Here is an 18,235-nt window from a genome sequence, read left to right as displayed (position 1 = left end):
AGTTGATATCGCAAAAAATGAGCTTTTAGTAAGATTTTCTCTGGGCGCAGTACCAAACCTTTTCACTAGATGACAGCAAAACTTATATGACCATATAACGCGCATCTATTTCCATAGATCGGGGGTAGGCAAGTTCGGTCCTAAAGAGCCGCTGTCCTGCAGAGTTTGGCTCCAACACTGAAAAAAATCCTCACCTGCTTATAGCCTTAGTAATCCTGAAGACATTGATTAGCTTGTTCAGGTGTGTTTTATTAGGGTTGGAACTAAATTCTGCAGGACAGCGGCTCTCTAGGATCGAACTTGCCTACCCCTGCCATAGATGGTTTGAGTGATATGATCTGAACCATATTTTCATACAATTTATGAAGTAGACATCCTATTCAGAAGTAATATGGGCAGTAATATGGGCAGTCAATTTGATTTCAACCTCTAATAAACGCATAAATAAAAACACATGTGCGTTATAGCTCACCGCCGCATCACAAATTGAAAATCCATCATTTTTTTCTTTATATTTAAAACATTTTCAGAGCTTTTTTTCTCATAAAATTGAATTGGTGTTATCTTATGAATTCTTGGCATGAAAACAAACAAAGGTTTCTACCGATCTTTCATGATTTTTCATGTTCATCAGTATTTCAAAATAAAGACCTGAACACGCTTAATGAGTATGAGGTATTCTTGTTGCAAATTGATTAATTATTGTTCCTCTGTAATTCATTTTTTTAAAAATCTCTATGAAAACTAGAGATTGTAAGCTTTCAAATGATATATAGTTTGTCAATATTACTTTAAGTTTTTACCTCAGATATTATAATTTTAAATCTATAATGGCAAACGTCCCTGTGGACTGTGACAGTTAATTAAAGGGTTTGTTGGAGAGATCAAGTTAGTTCTCGTTCATCAGGGTGTATCCGTACATTATTTGGGAACAGCAGAGTGTGTTTGGGTGGGTGTGTGTGTGTGTCACGCTTCTTAACATGAGTGTGTTCAGTATTACACTAGAACAGGAACTGTGTTGGATTATACCTGGTTAGTGTTGCATGTCTGAACTAATTCCTCATTCTTTTCTCTTCCTGTCGTCCAACGTTTACCCGGTTTGACGAGTTACAAGATCTCAGTCTGAAGGCGTTGCCTAATCTGCAAAACATTATTACTGAACTTACAGAGCGCGATGAGAAACATGTCAAATATGATCAGCAAGACCAATATCTTATTCAACTTTTAAGCCTCCTTAAATATTCAGGCAATGAACATTTAAATAGATTCAGAAGTTAATGATACAGATCGGTCAGTAAGGATTCAAAAATACTTTAGAGGAAGATTTTTATTTTATTTTAAAAAATTGCATAAGTTATTTATCAGAAGTGGGCGGGGTCAAGGAGGTGATGATGTGAAACTAGCCAATGATGTGTTGGCCTGTGACAGTGATGTCACAATGTGATTAAATACAGGAGTCTTTCAGTTTAGTTTCAAGTGAAGACAAAGTTGAGTTATGAATGTAAAGTACAGTTTTTATAGTACGTCAAAAATCATCAAGGAAGATCTGACTCTTTGTGTCATGAGACCAAAAGTCCCAGTACAAATAGTAAAAAAAAAAAAAAAAAGCATTGTTCCGCAACCCATGAATACCATAAACGACATAAAATGATCATAAAACATTCAAGTTTTAAAGCTATATTTAAACGAATATAGAAAAGTGTCACTATAAAATTTCCTTCTGAGCAATAAAGCCTTCAAGTGCATGGCGCAGAAAATCAAAAGTGCGGGAAATTTAGGCTAATACTATTTGATTCGATATCGGTTTTATTCATATATCACAAAAATGTTAAAGGTCTGTCTGGTGGATCGATGGCGTTTCAAAACTATTTCCTGTATAAAAAAAAGATATATATCACAAATCACTTGTGATATAACCGCCAACCACAAATACATATAGAATACGTCACAATTTTACATTAATTCAGGACACTTAACAGTTGTGCGGCTCTTCTAATGCAGATGGGTGTTATTTAAAATAAAAAAAAATTTAAAGCCCCCCTGTAGTCAATAATTGTTGCATCCCTTAAAAATATCACACGTTGATCTGATTGGTTACAAGGTAGTTTGTGACGTCAGAAACACCAGTGATTTCAAAGCGTGTTTTTGAGACTGTCTTTGGTTCACTGCAGTTTTAAGGAGAAAATACTCAGCAATGCTGTCGACTTATGAATTTACACATGGTTTGTCTTAAAGCATATTAAAAACACCACATAGACATATAAACAACATTAAATGCTGGATTTTCAACACAGGGGGACTTTAAGTAAAGTCTAGACAGAAATCAGACTATCATAATGCTTCGGAAGACTTTTACCACAATAAATATTGTGCAAAACAGGAGATTAAAAAAAGCCCCCAGTGAGCAAAAGCGGTTCAACAAGGTCCATATTCTTGACACAATTTTTAAGAGCCCTTTATGCAAAAAAGTTTCTAAAATGTCTTTGCATTATACGTTCATGTTTAATTCGTCATTTCTAGTGATAAAGAATGTTTATGAGCTGCATAATTCACAAAATTGAATCAAATCAAGATAAACAAACTAAATCCATAAAGTCCAATGATAGATACATGAAGTCTATATATGAAGCGCATAGAACCTTTTCCCAATGTCACCCAAAGAGATTTGATTTGGGTCTTGAGAGGTTTGAAGGCTCTTCTGTCGCATCTTTCTCAAACCGGTCCATTAGAGAAGTGCTGTGCACGATCTGCGACCGCAGACGGATTTTATTCAGACTGGGTCTCATTTTAGTAAACGAAGATTTCCTGCGAAGAGAAGATTTCCTGGTCACGCCACTACTTTCCTCTTCGCTACTGTTGTTGTGGTTTTGTGTTTTCATAGGTCTGAAGTTGGACTGAATAACCCTCGATAATCTCCAGCGACTGGCATCTCCAACATCCACCTGATCCGCGTCAGATTCCACGCACGCGCCCACGATGTCTAGAATGTTCCGCGCGATGTCGCTCTTTAAATACTGACACGCTTTTCTCCCGTTGTAATCGCGAGCTTCCACGTCGGCGTTAAACGCGCCGACTAGCAACTTAACGACTTCGAGATGATTATGGATCGCGGCTAAATGTAAAGGCGTGTATCCCACGCTGGAGCGCGCGTTTACGTTCAGCGCGATGCCATTTTCTTTCGCAAAGTTGACTAGCATTACGATCAGCTCGTGTTTCCCGAGCTTTGACGCCCAGTGTAAACAAGTGAATCCCGTAATGAAGTCTTTCCTGGTAATGAGGCTGGGATCCCTGAGGAGAAGCCGATGGAGACTCTCCCAGTTTCCGTCAGACGCGCTCATCATCCAGTCGTGCTCCAGCGGCTCGAGCGTCAACGACGCGGGCTCGTAATCGGCGTCAGGACGCGGAGGGTCGCGACACCTTCCCGGGAGATAAACGGAGCTTCTCCGACGAACCTGAGGCGAACTGTCAATCAAACCCTGGGCGAAATGTTTATGGCTGAAATCAGTTAAACGGTTTTCCTTTCCAGGCTCTGATTCGCCTTTCACTTCATTTCTTAAACTAGTTCCCTCAGATTTTTCTCTCTCTTGTTCTTCATCTCCACTCTCTGGTCGGTTTATTTTCAGACTTAAATCAGTTTTATCCTCCTTCCTCTTGCTACGGTTTGTATTCCCCATGTCAGATTCTGTCGCTCCCTGAAATTTGACTGAATGTGAAATAGCGTAACCAGTTCCGTAACCTGAGCCAGGTAACGCTAACATTCCTTCTTTTCCTCCACTTTTGCTGACACAGGCCTCATGTTCTTCTTCTCCACAGGATTTGAGCTCATTCATTCTGTCACTCTTCTCGTTTGAACGCCTGAATTTCTTTTTGAGGCAAACGTATTTCTCTCCGTTTTCCTCTTTAACGTAAGCCACGCTGTCTACGTACCATTTAAAGGCTTCCTTTGCCGCTTGTTTTAGCGCAGGATCTTTTGGGATTGTAGCTCGAAAATGATCCGTTAAATCCGTGTTCTTCACGCGTCCTCCGTTCTCCTTTATGAAATATAAAACCGCTTCTTGGTTGCATTCGGTCGCCATGGTGTGTATTCATCAAGCGAAACACTGCCTCTGTAAATCAACTATCATTGACTATTGAACAGTTCATAAAAGGGTGACATATCCAAGTAAACAGAGAATGCTGCGTTTATCCTTTATTCCCCCGTTTATCTGCTTCATGCTCTTCATCCCCGCCCGCACTCATTCACTCACCCGGGCTGGTAGTTCTCTATTCCTCCTACAGGTGGCGCTGTTCATCAGCCTCCTCTGATCTGTAGTGGAAACCAATGGATTTACGAATGTGTGACCAAAGCCCGTGTGACCCTGGACTACAAAACCAGTCACATGGGTAAATTTTATATTTAACAAAAAATTATAAATCAGCTTTCAATTGAGGTATGGTTTGTTAGGATAGGAACATTTTGGCCGAGATACAACTGTTTTAAAATCTGGAATCTGAGGGTGCCAAATAAAATAAAATAAAATAAATAATAATTCTGAGGGTGCTCCTTTCACACACAAACATAAATGTTTAACATATTTACAACATATCTATATGGAAAATGATCTGTACTTAATATCCTAATGATTTTTGGCATAAAATAAAAATCGATAATTTTGACCCATAGGCTATTGCCACAAATACACCCGTGCTTGTGAGTGGTTTTATGATCCAGGGTCACATATATGGTAAGGCATGACTTTTGACTTTTATTCATTCCCAGGAAATGAATTCTTGATTTCAACTATTAAGTTGTCACTAGTTAAACTGTTAATTAAACAATGACGTCATCACTCGCACAAATATGAATTCTTGATATCAAAAATTAAATTTAAACTTGTAAAAAATATTATTCTTGATAGGCCATCCAGAATTAATATCCTGGGAATGGCAATAGGCAAGCCGTTTTTTATGAATTTGTAATATCAAGAATTACATTCAATCAAGTAAAAACTCGAATCCTTGATATCTGTAATTGTATTTTCACTAGTTAAATGTCACCAAAGGCTGCCAATCAAGTTCAATTATTGACGAAATCAAGAATTGATTTCTTACTAGTTGAAATTCCAATTTCATAAATGCTAGTAAAATTGTTAATTTATATCATTAATTACTTTGTTACAAGTAAAAATATATATTCCTGAAATCAAGATTTACATTTTTACTATTTGAGATGTTAATTCTTGATACTTGTACATTTATTTCAACATGTTACATTTGTTATTTCTGATATCTGAAAATGTATTTTGCAACAAAAATGAACCATCACTGAACTTAAGCTGGACTGTTTTCTTCTAGATCCGTACAGCAGAAACTCTGTTGCATTATTCTCCTGTTATCTCTGTAAAGCTGCTTTGAAAACAATCTGTATAAAAAGCACTATATAAATAAAGGTGACTTGACATTCATATAAAAAATTTAATTAAATTCAAAATTTGCACTAGTAACCAGATAATTGTTGATATCAAAAATTATGATTTTTTTACTTGTAAGAATTGTATCTTTGAAATTATAAGAAATCAATTCTTCATATGTCAACAACTGATTTGAATGGGAGCCTATGGTGAAAATATCAAGTTGAAATTTAATATCAAGAATTTGTATTTCAGCAAGTGATGACATCATTGTTGATATCAAGAATTAGCATTATAACTAGTGAAAATGTAATGGTTTATCAATAAGTAGTATCCTGGGAATGAATAAAAGTCAAATCAGCTTGACAGGAATGTGTGTTCATGATAGATGGCCAATATGTTTAAAGTATGGGAATCATCTTTCAGTCACAGAATAAAAATTAAGAAAATTTATTTCACAATTCTGACCTTTTTTACCTCTCGCAATTCCGCAAAACTGCCAATTCTGAGGAAAAAAGTCAGAATCGCGAGATATAAACTCACAGCCATGCAGCAAAGAAATAGATATATACTCATATTAGGATTATATATATTTGGAAAGCTTGTTTCCACCGTGGAATGAAAAAAATATATTTTTGCAATTGAAAGTTTACATCTATACAAAAAAAAAAATTGTGAGAAAAAAGTCTGAATTGTGAGATAATTGTGAGATCGCAATTTCAAGTTTTATATAAATTAATGAGACAGTATTTTAGAGCAATTTTAACAAATGTGTATGTGGCCAATAAAATTTAAAAGCATTTAATTGCTTAACTATTGCGATACTAGCTAGAATTAAACAGAAGTCTATGTTAAATTTAAAAATGGTATTAAATCATGAATTTAAAAAGACCAAACAAACAGACTTTCAATTATTTCTGAAGATCCATCATATAAAGACACTCGTTTAGTGACCAGGTTTTAATTGAAACATTGGTGCAACATCATTTCAATGTCACATCACAGCATGACCTGTAATGTTCACAATATTTACAAAACTGCTGTTTAGGACATCTTTAAAAAAAATCAATTGAAACAATAAGAAATTATGGACTTTAACAAACTAAACCTAACAGCCACATCAAAGCTATCAGAAACAAACATAATCAAGTGCACAACATACTTTACAAAGTCGACTGCTGTAAAGTACATACTGGTGAGAAAATATATACTCAGATACGCATCGGGGGAAATATTGACATCAGAAAGGTTCGTAATACCAGTCAGATACCAATGAGAAAATAGCAAGCAAAGACGACAAAATAAAAATGTTCACACACACACACACACGCGCGCACACACACACACACGCACATACGGAGGAAAGGAAAGAATATGACTCGAGAATAGAAATGGAAAGGTTTTGGGCAACACTGACCACATGAACACAAAATGTATTTTGACCTTGAACAGTAAGACTTTGAACACAGAGCCGCATCATTGCACTGACAACAGAGTCGACTTCACCAGCACACACGCACACACACACACACACACACACACACACACACACACACACACACACACACACACACACACACACACACACACACACACACACACACACCGTCCGACTGTTCATGGGCTTCAATGATTTCACCTCTGGATATTTGCGTTGATATAGTTTTCAGATCCACTGCATGGAAATATTGCACTTAATTTTGTAGTGAACTTTCTGTATAGACTGAATCCGAGGAGAAAACGGTCCAAACCTGGTATTTAATCGGCCCTCGATTAGAGTTACAAATGCAAACTGATGAGGAACAGCAATGTGCTGTAAAATCCTACACAAATCTATAGTTTCTACACACAAAAAATAATTTAATAAGCTCTTCATATTGAGTTAGTGTTACTGGCAGATGTGCTACAGTAATTATATACAACCTGTCCTGACCCCAACGGTGACCTCTGACCTCCAGGGTGAGGCTCGTTCCAGTCTATGACCCCGAAAGCACAATATCCTCTCAGTGCTAAACCCTTCTGATCGTGTTCTCATGAAAGCATCAGACGCAAACTCAATTTCCCGTGAAATCCTTTTAGAACGTGAATCTGAATGATATCAGGACTTTCCTGAGTCTGTATGAGATTCCACAAATCTACAGTTCATCTCTGTCTTTCATTAATGCAGTAATAACACTTTATTACAAGATTGGGTCAGATGCACTCAGGAATGTTCGGATGTTGGCTGGCAGATATGTAGACGTTTTCGTTACGAAAGCTTGTTTCTGCCATAGAATTTTAAAAAAGTCATTTTAATCTCAAAATTCATACTTTTTTCTCAGTTGCGAGATATAAACACACAATTGCGTGGAAAAAAGTCAGAACTGCGACTATCTCGCAATTGAAATAAAGTCAGAATTGCGAGACAAAAAGACAAATTGTTAGATGTAAAAACAAATTCATATTGAGAGTTTATAACTCAGAATTACGGCTATTGTTCAGAATTGCGACTATTTCTTACAAATGCTACTTTTTATCTCGCAATTCTGAGTTAAGTCAACTTTTTAAGAATTACGACTTTCTCAGAATTGCGACTTTCTCAGAATTATGACTTTATAACTTGCAATTGAAATTCTGAGATATAAACTCGCAACTGCGAGAAAAAAGTCCAGATTGCGAGTTTATATCAGAATTCCGACTTTATATTTCAGAACTGCAACTATTTCTCTTGTAACTCTGACTTTAGGCCTATAACTCACAAATGAAATGAATTCAGAATTCTGAGATATAAACTTGCAATTGCGAGAAAAAGTCAGAATTGCGAGTTTATTTTTGTAATTTTGACTTTTACGCAATTGAAATAAAGTCAGAAATGGGTGATATAAAGCCATAATTGAGAGGCAAAAAGACACAATTGTAAGATATTTTAAGATATAAAGTCATAATTGAGAGTTTATATCAGAATTGTGTGACTTTATCACAATTCTGACTTTATAACTTGATTGAAATAAAGTCAGAATTCTGAAATATAAACTTGCGACAGTGAGAAATAATCAGTTGTAATTTTGAGTTGTAAACTTTCTCAGAATTCTGACTATTACTTGCAACTGAAATAAACTCACAATACTGAGGGAAAAGTCAGAATTGAGATTTTACATCTCAAAATTACAACTTTCTAACTCGCAACTGAACAAGAAACAGCTGAAGAAGCATCTTTTTCATCTCGGCAACACCTGATCCATTAATACTAACACTTTACTTTCTCTTCTCTTCTACATCAATTTAAAAAAACATAAAAACAGCGTTAGACTACTGGCAGGGTCATCGCACTTACATATCGTTGTCATATGAGAATTAATTAAATCAGGTGTTATTTATGGAGTTTAACTGCTACTATTGCTCTTCTCATTTGTAAGTCGCTTTGGATAAAAGTGTCTGCTAAATGATTAAATGTAAATGTACCTGAAATAAAATCAGAATTGTAAGATACAAACTCCCAATTGCGAGAAAAAAAGTCAGAATTGAGAGATAGTCGCAATTACCATTTTTTTTATTCTGTGGCAGAAACCAGCTACTGATCCTCGTTATCTCGATATCCCAAAAGTTGGAAGTTAGTGAGATAAAGTGATGATGCGGCTGCTTTCATTACACGACTGAGACCGAGTGGACAATCACATGATACTCTACTGTTCATTTCTTAACGAGCGAAACTTCAAGGTGAGAAAATAATGAGTGCATTTTGAAAGGCGAAACAAACTAAAATAATACTGAAGGGTACGTGTCTGTGTGTGTATACACACACACACACACACACACACACGCGTATAAGGCTTTACCGAGCATGTGCCGTATTATTGCCAAGATTTACTGAACATGTCAGGGAGTTTCATACATCATTTCTAACACACATTATAAGGCCTCAGTTTTCCTCTATGTTGGCCATTACAGTATGAAACCAGTGTTTCGTCGATGTGGTCTCACGCAAACAAATATGACAAAAGAAAAAACTAAATAACGGTATAAAGACAGAAAACGTCACAGGACGATTCTAAACGTATGAATGTATTAGTGTTTAGTGCTGGAAGACCTGAACTATATATAGAAGCCCACAAGTCAAACCCGCAACTAGCCCATTGAGCTGGTGAAGTCCACTCCGACACGCTCGCTCACTCACACACACACACACACACACTCACACACACACACACACTCAAAATACAACTCAAACTGAAGCTTAGAAAAGTCTCAGATTGACTCTTATTCATTGTAATGTCACAGGGCCTTATGGGCGATGAGACATTTCTGCTTTGTGTTTTGTACAGCTGAAGATAAAGTGTGCATCGAGTTGGCTTGTACATGTCATTATCCTACAGTATTTACACTTCTTCCCATGTTTTTACCATGAAACTTCTGTATTGTCTATGTACACATTGAAAACATATCAGAAATATTTGGACTGTCTGTGTTCTTAAATGCAGTATTTTTTTTTTCAATATTTTTCCTTGTACACTAGAAAAAAATAGTTCTTCAGCAAGTTCAGCAACCTTTTCTAATTGGCTGATCCAGCACCTGTCAGTCACAGGGTGTGGGCGGGGCCACGATGAGCGTCTGCTAGTGTGTAGCACCACAGTCAGAGAGAGAGAGACACTGATCGCTGCTGTTATCTGGAGATTTTCCTCCTCTTAGGTTTGGGCAGTTTGACTTGACGATCCTGGTGAACCTGCAGATTGACAGACACAGATTCACTCAGTCAATCAGGTGTGTGAGAATCTCCATGTGATGTTTATGTGTGTGTGACACTCACAGTTCCAGACATCTTGTCCAACTCACTCATGGCCTCATGAATCGCAGCTTCTAGATGATGATTCAGCTTTCCCGCCCTGCGAGAGAGAACGGCACGACACCTCAGTACAAGTGACGCATCTTTAAAGTCCCCATGAAATCAAAATAACGGCTTATTTTTTATGGAATATTGCAGTTTATTCTAAATGATACACATCATTATTGTTTTAATAATCTTGAATCAGAATAATCTCTGATGACGAGGGCGGGGCAACCTGTCACTCACATGAGCTCCACCAATAGCAAACCACAACCATCCAATCAACTCCACTCAGACACAATCAAGCCCCGCCCACATTTGTTCTTTTTCCATAAGCGTTTTACTCGGATCTACGGCAAAATAGGGAGGAAAAGACTAACGCAACTTGTGTAGCAGAACTGCTCAGACAGTAAAATGAAAGAACATTTAATAAAATAAATGAGCATTAAAAGTACTGCTTAAAAAAATGAAAGCATTAATAATAAAATTATGAAGCAATAATGATTAAAAATAAATAAGCAAGGGATTTATTGGAACTGACCTCTTTATATACTCCGACATATTAATATTATCCTTATATTGCAATCGCTACTGTATTTACAACCTAAACACATGACTTATAACAGTAATATATAGATCTAAGATGGTACATAACACCTCACCGCTGATGAAGTTTTTGGTCACACTTTATATTAGTTGTCTTTAAGTACTATGTACTTGCATAAAAAAAAAAATTGTTAGGAACAATGTCCTAGTCATAATAGTAGTTAAAAACACTTGACGGCCACCTATTACTGCTCACTGGGGTTTAAAGAGTGATGGAGATTTCTTGATATAATGACACGTGTCATTGTATCATTTTCTGTAAAGATGCTTTGTAACAAATGTAATGTATTGTGAAAAGCGTTATACAAATAAAGGTGAATTGAATATAAAAAGTGTGAAAATCAGATGGGTGGAAGGTCAATTTAAGGAATAATTACCAAATACAGGTTGTAAAAAATGTGTGAAGGCACTATTATCTCATTTAAAGGGAGAATGGGATTGGGACATACAGGAACATTTTAAACATCTGCCGGGCCGCAGATTTTACTGTTTAAATAAGACTGGACTTTATCATGGTGGTATTATAATATAATGGACTATTATCATGGCAACATTAACTTTAGATTTATTTCCCCATAAATAGGATGTTTTTTTGTTTTCTTTAACCAGTGGTTTTACACAGCCGTCTGACACACCATTAAACATTCTCACTTGTAGATGTTTCCCAGCGTGAGGGTTTTAGGATCCTACGTTACAGACACAAGACACTTACTTCCTGTTTTTCTTGCTGGCTCTGTCCAGCACCTGAAGGTCTTGTGTTAGTGTTTTCAGCTGCTCTGGTTCCACCTGAAAACAGTTCAAACAGCAGGAGATCGTCACTGCAACTCCAGGAACACTTTTTAGTAGTAAAAATGTACTACAGAAGATTTGAAACTTGACTTAATTCTTGTATCGCAAAGTGCACATATGCCGGACAATCTCTAGCTGCGTTTCCATTCAAAGTTGTGAATTAAACTTTGCGCACAGTTTGAATATCACATAAAACATGTGAATAAAGCAGTTTCCATCCCATGTGTTCAAGAGAACAAAATCATTGCTTCCTGGGAAATTGGTGCAAATTATCAGTAATAAAACTCTTAAGTTTCTGCAATCTGCTCTTTTTCCCTCCATCATAAACGAGTGAGTCTCAGAGCGTCAGACGAAACACAATAAACGCTGTCATGTTTCATGTTCCGGCTTTTCAGAAACACCAAACCAACATTAGAGATGTTGCGATGCCATTGGTCCGCTGGTTACTCCAGTTATCCAATCACAGCCTCTGCCGACGCAACAAACATTAGTTTATTGTTGCACAAAGGATTTATTCAGTAAATGCGTTTCCATCGCTATACCGTGCATAATTATTTTGTACATATAAATACACACACATGCACGTATATATTTAAGAAAAGTGTTATTTATATATAAAATATTTATATCCATAATACATCAAATATATATATATATATATATACAGTGTATACATGTAAATATTTCTTAAATATATACATGTGTATTTATATACAAAATAATAATACACAGTACACACATTTATTATGCAAATTAATCATTGCCCCGCACTAATTATAACAGATCAAATTTAGCATGAGGCACCTTCAAAGGGATATAAACAGGGTGAGGCAGTCTCTCTTACCTTGGCCTGTTCAGACAGGTGCATGCTGGGATTGTTGTGCATGAGGGATTTATTCAGTAAATGTGTTTCCGTTGTAGTTTATCCATGTCTTATCAGATAAAATATGGATGGAAATGTAGCTACTGACAGGATTGATTTAATCAATTCTCATTTTTTCATTACTTGTCCACCAAAAAACAACCTCTGAAACAAATCTCTGAGATTTCAATAAAACCGGAAATGCTGCTCTATAGCAAAAGTGGCATATGAGGTTTCCTTAACATTTTGAATTATAACAGATAGAATTTTGCATTAGGCACCTTTAAAGGGATATAACCAGGACAAGGCAGTCTCTCTTACCGTGGCCTGTTCAGAGAGTTGCATGCTGGGATTGTGTCCATGCTCCTCTCTCATCAGTTTGTTAGGCCAGGCGGGGAAGCCTTTAATCGGCCAGACCAGTTCTCCCACGTGTAAGGCCCTGGGCCTGTAGTGCATCAGTTCTGCTGAGGGCGAGTCGGGGTGCCGGAGCTCCTCCTCGCTGCTGAGACTCTTCGTGTCCGAGGGGCTTGGCGCACAGTGTCCGTTAAAGTGCCCGTTGAAGTGAGCGTAGTCTTTAATCAGCGGCCCTTCGAGGCTCGTGGAGGAACCGGGCGACTGGTCATCGTCGTATCCACCGCGAGCCATCGTGCCGTTCACCTGCTCTCTCACGCGCTGGTTAAACCGTTCGTGGGGTTCGTGAGTCTCCGTCGGACACTCCATGATGGGTTTTCTCTCGGATTTGCTAACGCGCGTGTTGCTGTGCACATGTGTGGAGCACTCGAGAAACTCCTCGCCTCTCCAGTGCGCGTGATTGGACTCGTCCCAGTGTGGACGGGGCGAGCGGAAATACTCGTGCGCGTCCGAGCCGTCGGGCGTGCTCTTCTCGCGCTCGGAGCTCCTGCGCGTGTGGTTGTGCTGCAGCCGGTTGCGCTGGATCTGGGAAAGCGTCTCGTTTGCCTCAGAGCTGCGCGGCGCGTGGATGACGGCGTTGACGGCGTGAGGTAGGCTGAGCGGCTGGCCGATGGAGGCGGTGAAGGCACTCATGGCGCTGAGCGCGGGGACGGGGCTCGCCTGCGTGCTGACGCTCATGCCGGTGGTGATGGTCACATGCATGCCTTTGCCGGCGGCGTCCACCACCGCTCTGTAGATCGCGTCCACCGACTCTCCGCCCGCCATCGAAGCATCATGACCCTGTAGCTTCTGCTGAGGCTCTCGGTACATGCCCGCGTCTCCAGAGTGAGATGTCATTCCAGGCTGGGCGCCGTCAGGCATGCACCCCTGAACAAATTGCAAAAACATGTCATTTAGGCTACGCTCACACCACAGACTAAAACAAGATGGACGACACCACTCTCTTACATTGGTGAAAAGGAAAGCCGCTAAAGTACTAATATGGCGCTGACATCTTGGCCTGATTTGGGACCTGATTCGGTCTAATGTTTTCTGTCATTTTTCTGTGAATTTTTTTAAAATAAGTTTGGTCTTAGTTATTTGATGCTATAAAAACGGGAATGTGACGTCATGATTGACAGCTTCTCTAAACAGAGTCTGCGCAGTAGTGAACGTGACGTGGGGGCGATCGAGATACTTAGGCTTCACTTTTTAGGACTTGCGCGGCACACTTGGTTCACACTGACAATCCAAATCCGATTATTTGTGTATCCGATTGGAATAAAATTATTGATGTCCACACGGTGTAGCGCAACTGTTCAGATCCGATTTTTGTTGCTTTTTTTGCCATTGGCTTTGCTTAGTTGGGGACTTTTAATTTAATATTCAAACAGTATATTGATCTGCCTGCATTGACACAGTTATATGAGAACTGAACTGAACGATGACATCATGGTTCTCCAGAGCTGCTATATACAGGTGAAACTCGATATGAATATTGTGCAAAAGTTATAATTTTGATGATTATGGCTTACAGTTTATGAAAACCCCAAATTCAAAATCTCAGAAAATTAGAATATTACATGAAATCAACAAAAAAAAAAAGATTATAAATACAGAAATGTCAGCCCTCTAAAAAGTATAAACGTGGATATGTAGTTATATATACTAAATATATTAATTTCACCTTTTAATTTGAATTACTGAAATACATGAACTGTTGCACGATATTCACATTTTTCGAGCTTCACCCGTATGTGTATATATATATATATATATATATATAAGGGCCGGGACTTTAACGCGTTAATTAAGATAAATTAATTACAGACTCTTAACGCGTTAATTAAGATTAAACGCGTTAAACATTTTTCAACATTTTTCCGCACCGCGGAACGTTTCTCACTGGATGAGTTTCGGCGGACCGATTATACTGGAGCACCAACTAGCGTTCATGACTTCAGACAACAACAAACCACAGTGAACATGAACGAAGAAGCTGACGAGACCGCTTTGGTTGGCCCCGTGGTTGGAAGCGTCGATAAGAGCATGGTTGTGTGCAAGTTATGCAACAAGGAATTTGCATATCACCGCAGCACATCGGGCCTCAAGTATCACCTCAACGCAAAACAGAGCAGCTAGCGTGGACCTATAGGCTACCTGAATTTCTGAAATGTACTATATTTCTAAATATGCTATTGCTACACTTAATGGCAAAAATTGCACTGGTCTGCTGGACTTGGTTGAACAAAAATAAACAATATTTCATTGCTTAAGCTTATGTATTCAGTCATTATTCAATGGTATACTAAAAATCCCTGTGAAAAAATTACTTCTCAGGTCAAATATTTATGCAATTAAAATGCGATTAATTTCGATTAATTACAAAGCCTCTAATTAATTAGATTTTTTTTAATCGAGTCCCGGCCCTAATATATATATATATATATATAAATTAACTAAATTAATAACTTTTTTTACATAAAAAAAATGAAACATCACTGAACTTACTTAAGCTGGACTGTGACGCTATTTTCTTCTGGAAACAAACTTTGTTGCATTATTTTCCTGTTATCACTGTAAAGCTGCTTTGTAACTTTTACAGGTACAATCTGTACTATAAAAAGCGCTATATAAATAAGCGTGACTTGTGTCTCCATGCAGATCTTTCGTTTTCTGGAATATCTGCATTGGTTTCTATGATACTAACATTGTGTTGGTAGGAATTCCCCAAAAACAACAACAACTGCAACATGGAGGGGTTTGCAATAGAGATGTTGTCTTAATTAAATTGTACAACATGGAAATGTGTATCGACCACGCTGGTCTAGTGCGTCTTCTGAAGCAGCGGCAGAACCGGAGGCTGGCATGACCGGCTTTTTTCCGCACTGACGTCTCCGCAGGTTTTAAAATATTGTCTCCGTAATACTGATGTTTTCTTCTCGTTCTGCACTTTGCAACAACACAGCATTGTTTAGTCAGCGACTTTTAGCATGTTTCCTATAACAACGTCTGACGTTAACATTTCAATTGCCGTGAGAAAGTAACAAACCACGCAAATTCAGGCTGAAACGGATTTTCAGAAATGTGATTTGAATAGGAATTCAAACCACTTAAGGATGTAGCTTGAAGCGATTTTGTAAAAAAATAAATAATTTGCTGTTCACAATAGCTTATTCTGATCAGATTTCAAGCAGATATGCACAAAAATCGCATTTGGACTGATAGTCTGAACGTAGCCGTAGAGTATGCTAGCTATGGAATAAGAAAGGACTTATTTCACTTGACTGAGAGAGTCACCTGATAATCCTGGTACCGGCAGGGCAAGCTGTTGGAGTTGGGAACGTTATTGTCCGTGAAAGGAGCGGTTGCGAAGGAATGCCCCTGGTTGGGATACGTGGAGGCTCCATGCATGCCCTGCAGTGCCGGGTGCAGCTGCAGCTGATGGTGTTGTTGATGGTGTTGGTATATGTGCCCAGCGGCAGCCATGACACCACCCATCTGAGGAGAGTTTCCTATACTGCAGCTCAGCGATGCAGGGTCACCTGTGGCCAAAGCATGCGTTAGGAACAGCAGAAAACAGTCACCACATATTACTATAGTGCATTAGTACTAGTATACATAGTAAATAAAATATGCAAAAGTTGGAGGAACTAAAAATATCTTAACCTGGAAAAACAAAAAATTTATTGGCAGCCCTGGTTATGCATCCACTACACCTCTGATTGGCTGAAAGAAGAAAGTCATATACAACTAGGATGGCTTGAGGACGAGTAAATCATGGGATCATTTTCATTTTTGGGTGAACTATCCCTTTAATGTGTAACACTACATAGCCCTGCTGTCTTTGAAATGGTAGCTCATACACTGGCAGGATCATCATTAGTGAAGAGTTTGTGGTGTCATCAGTCAATCAGTGTTACAATGACAAATTTCCTGTGACTTAAAGTCCGTTCACTCTACGGACAACAACAACGATAACGATAAAGATATGGTTCTAAAAATCAAAGTCCACAAAACAACTATAAAGATAACGACACATCTTTTTCCAGTTGATGAATGATAAAAAAAAGTTGACAGCCAATCAGAATCCATCCTGCTTTAAAGCGCTCAAGCATTTAAAGAGACAAACGAAAAAACTGCAGTGCTTGGAATAAACTATTGTCTGCTGGTCTGGTCACTAATATAGTTATCTTTATAGTTATTTTGGTGTAATTACTCACATTAAAAAAAATCCCCAAAACTGAGCGGCCATGAGTACTTCAGTACTGCCAGTGGGAAAATTTAAAGATAGCTCACTGTAGATATCACAGACCACCATGTGCTAAAACCAAGCGGCAACCTTCCAGTCTCTCGCTTGAATCCAACACAGAAGTGACTTAAACTGCAGTTCATCGACTGGCCACTGGAGACCGGCTGCAGAAGAGTCAATCCCATAGACCCGCATGTTAAAATGCCCAACTTTACAGCAGAGAAACATGTTTACAGCCTGGAGCAAAAATAGGTTTTGGTCTATATAGCTAATTTTGCCCTTCATGAAAACTGTGAGGAGCGTGATTTTGTTTATAGCTCATCCGTTTTAATTACATGAAGCCTTAAAGTTCTGCATAATTAAGGGCGTGGCCACTTGAGTGACAGGTGGATTGCCGCTGATGTCACTACTAGCCGTTTATCTGCCGTCTGTTAGCATCACGTCACCTCAGCTAATCCGCCTCGCTGCACATTTTTGTATATCCGGGAGTTACGCGCAGCCAAGATGGCGACGGCCGGCTCCGCCCACTTTGGGCTTCAAAAATGCTCTTTAGAAACACTATGGGTGACGCCACGCACACTACGCCCATGTTTTTTTACAGTCTATGGCTAAAACTGGCGTATATATTCAGCATGATACACAGAGCACATTCCACCCACAGAAATTGTCAGAAACGCATACTAGAAATATATATGTATCCACTGTCCATCACACACTTTACAGCACTCCATTTAGGGGTGTGCCATATCATACCGTCCACGATAATACCGGTATACATTTTTACATGATAAAAAAAGTCTCATATCGCGATATCAATGATATAGCGACGCGATGACGTATGGCGCATTTATGTTCCCTAGCACGCACAACAACAACACCTGTCTGAGCGCGAGAGCAGCCTGTCAGCCTCCGATGACGATTTAGCAATTTCACAAACAGCTTGAGTGTTCAGCGGGGCTGCCGACGCGCGTCTTCTCTCGCGCGCGTTTAGGAGTCGGGACATGACTGAATGGTCTCTTGCACAATCGGGCCATCAGTGCATCGTAACTAAAGTTTATAATTTTCAAGTCTTCTTAATTCTTATCAGTTTAAACATTCAAGCGGTTTTAAACTATCCAGTAAGCTACTCGCGCACTCTCTGAGAG

The 18,235-nt window shown here is 38.6% G+C and overlaps 2 protein-coding genes across 12 annotated transcripts in view; both read right to left on the bottom strand.

Annotated features, from left to right (window-relative positions):
• Positions 1–1,311: 1,311 nt before the first annotated feature.
• On the bottom strand, positions 1,312–4,246 carry sowahcb (sosondowah ankyrin repeat domain family Cb). The gene has a single exon (XM_077245574.1). The coding sequence runs from the start codon at positions 4,074–4,076 to the stop codon at positions 2,652–2,654; it is 1,425 nt and encodes a 474-aa protein (XP_077101689.1). The 5' UTR covers positions 4,077–4,246; the 3' UTR covers positions 1,312–2,651.
• Positions 4,247–6,335: 2,089 nt separating this feature from the next.
• The window catches only part of mbd5 (methyl-CpG binding domain protein 5), a 36,838-nt gene continuing 24,938 nt past the window's right edge, over positions 6,336–18,235 (bottom strand). For 5 of the 11 annotated variants that reach the window (XM_077245568.1, XM_077245567.1, XM_077245565.1 and 2 more), the window contains 5 exons: positions 16,139–16,383; positions 12,770–13,726; positions 11,510–11,583; positions 10,174–10,249; positions 6,336–10,089 (listed from right to left, as the gene is read on the bottom strand). In XM_077245568.1, the coding sequence (XP_077101683.1) occupies positions 10,030–10,089; positions 10,174–10,249; positions 11,510–11,583; positions 12,770–13,726; positions 16,139–16,383 (1,412 nt within the window). In that variant the 3' untranslated portion in view covers positions 6,336–10,029. The other 6 variants (XR_013207409.1, XR_013207410.1, XR_013207408.1 and 3 more) reach the window with 6 other exon arrangements.

The sequence above is a fragment of the Siphateles boraxobius genome, unplaced genomic scaffold, assembly GCF_051911475.1.
Source record: "Siphateles boraxobius isolate OS27281-9 unplaced genomic scaffold, OSU_SipBor_1 27, whole genome shotgun sequence".
Lineage (NCBI taxonomy): Eukaryota > Metazoa > Chordata > Actinopteri > Cypriniformes > Leuciscidae > Siphateles > Siphateles boraxobius.
Note: the sequence above shows the minus strand (reverse complement) of the source record. Positions and strands in the feature narration are given on the sequence as shown.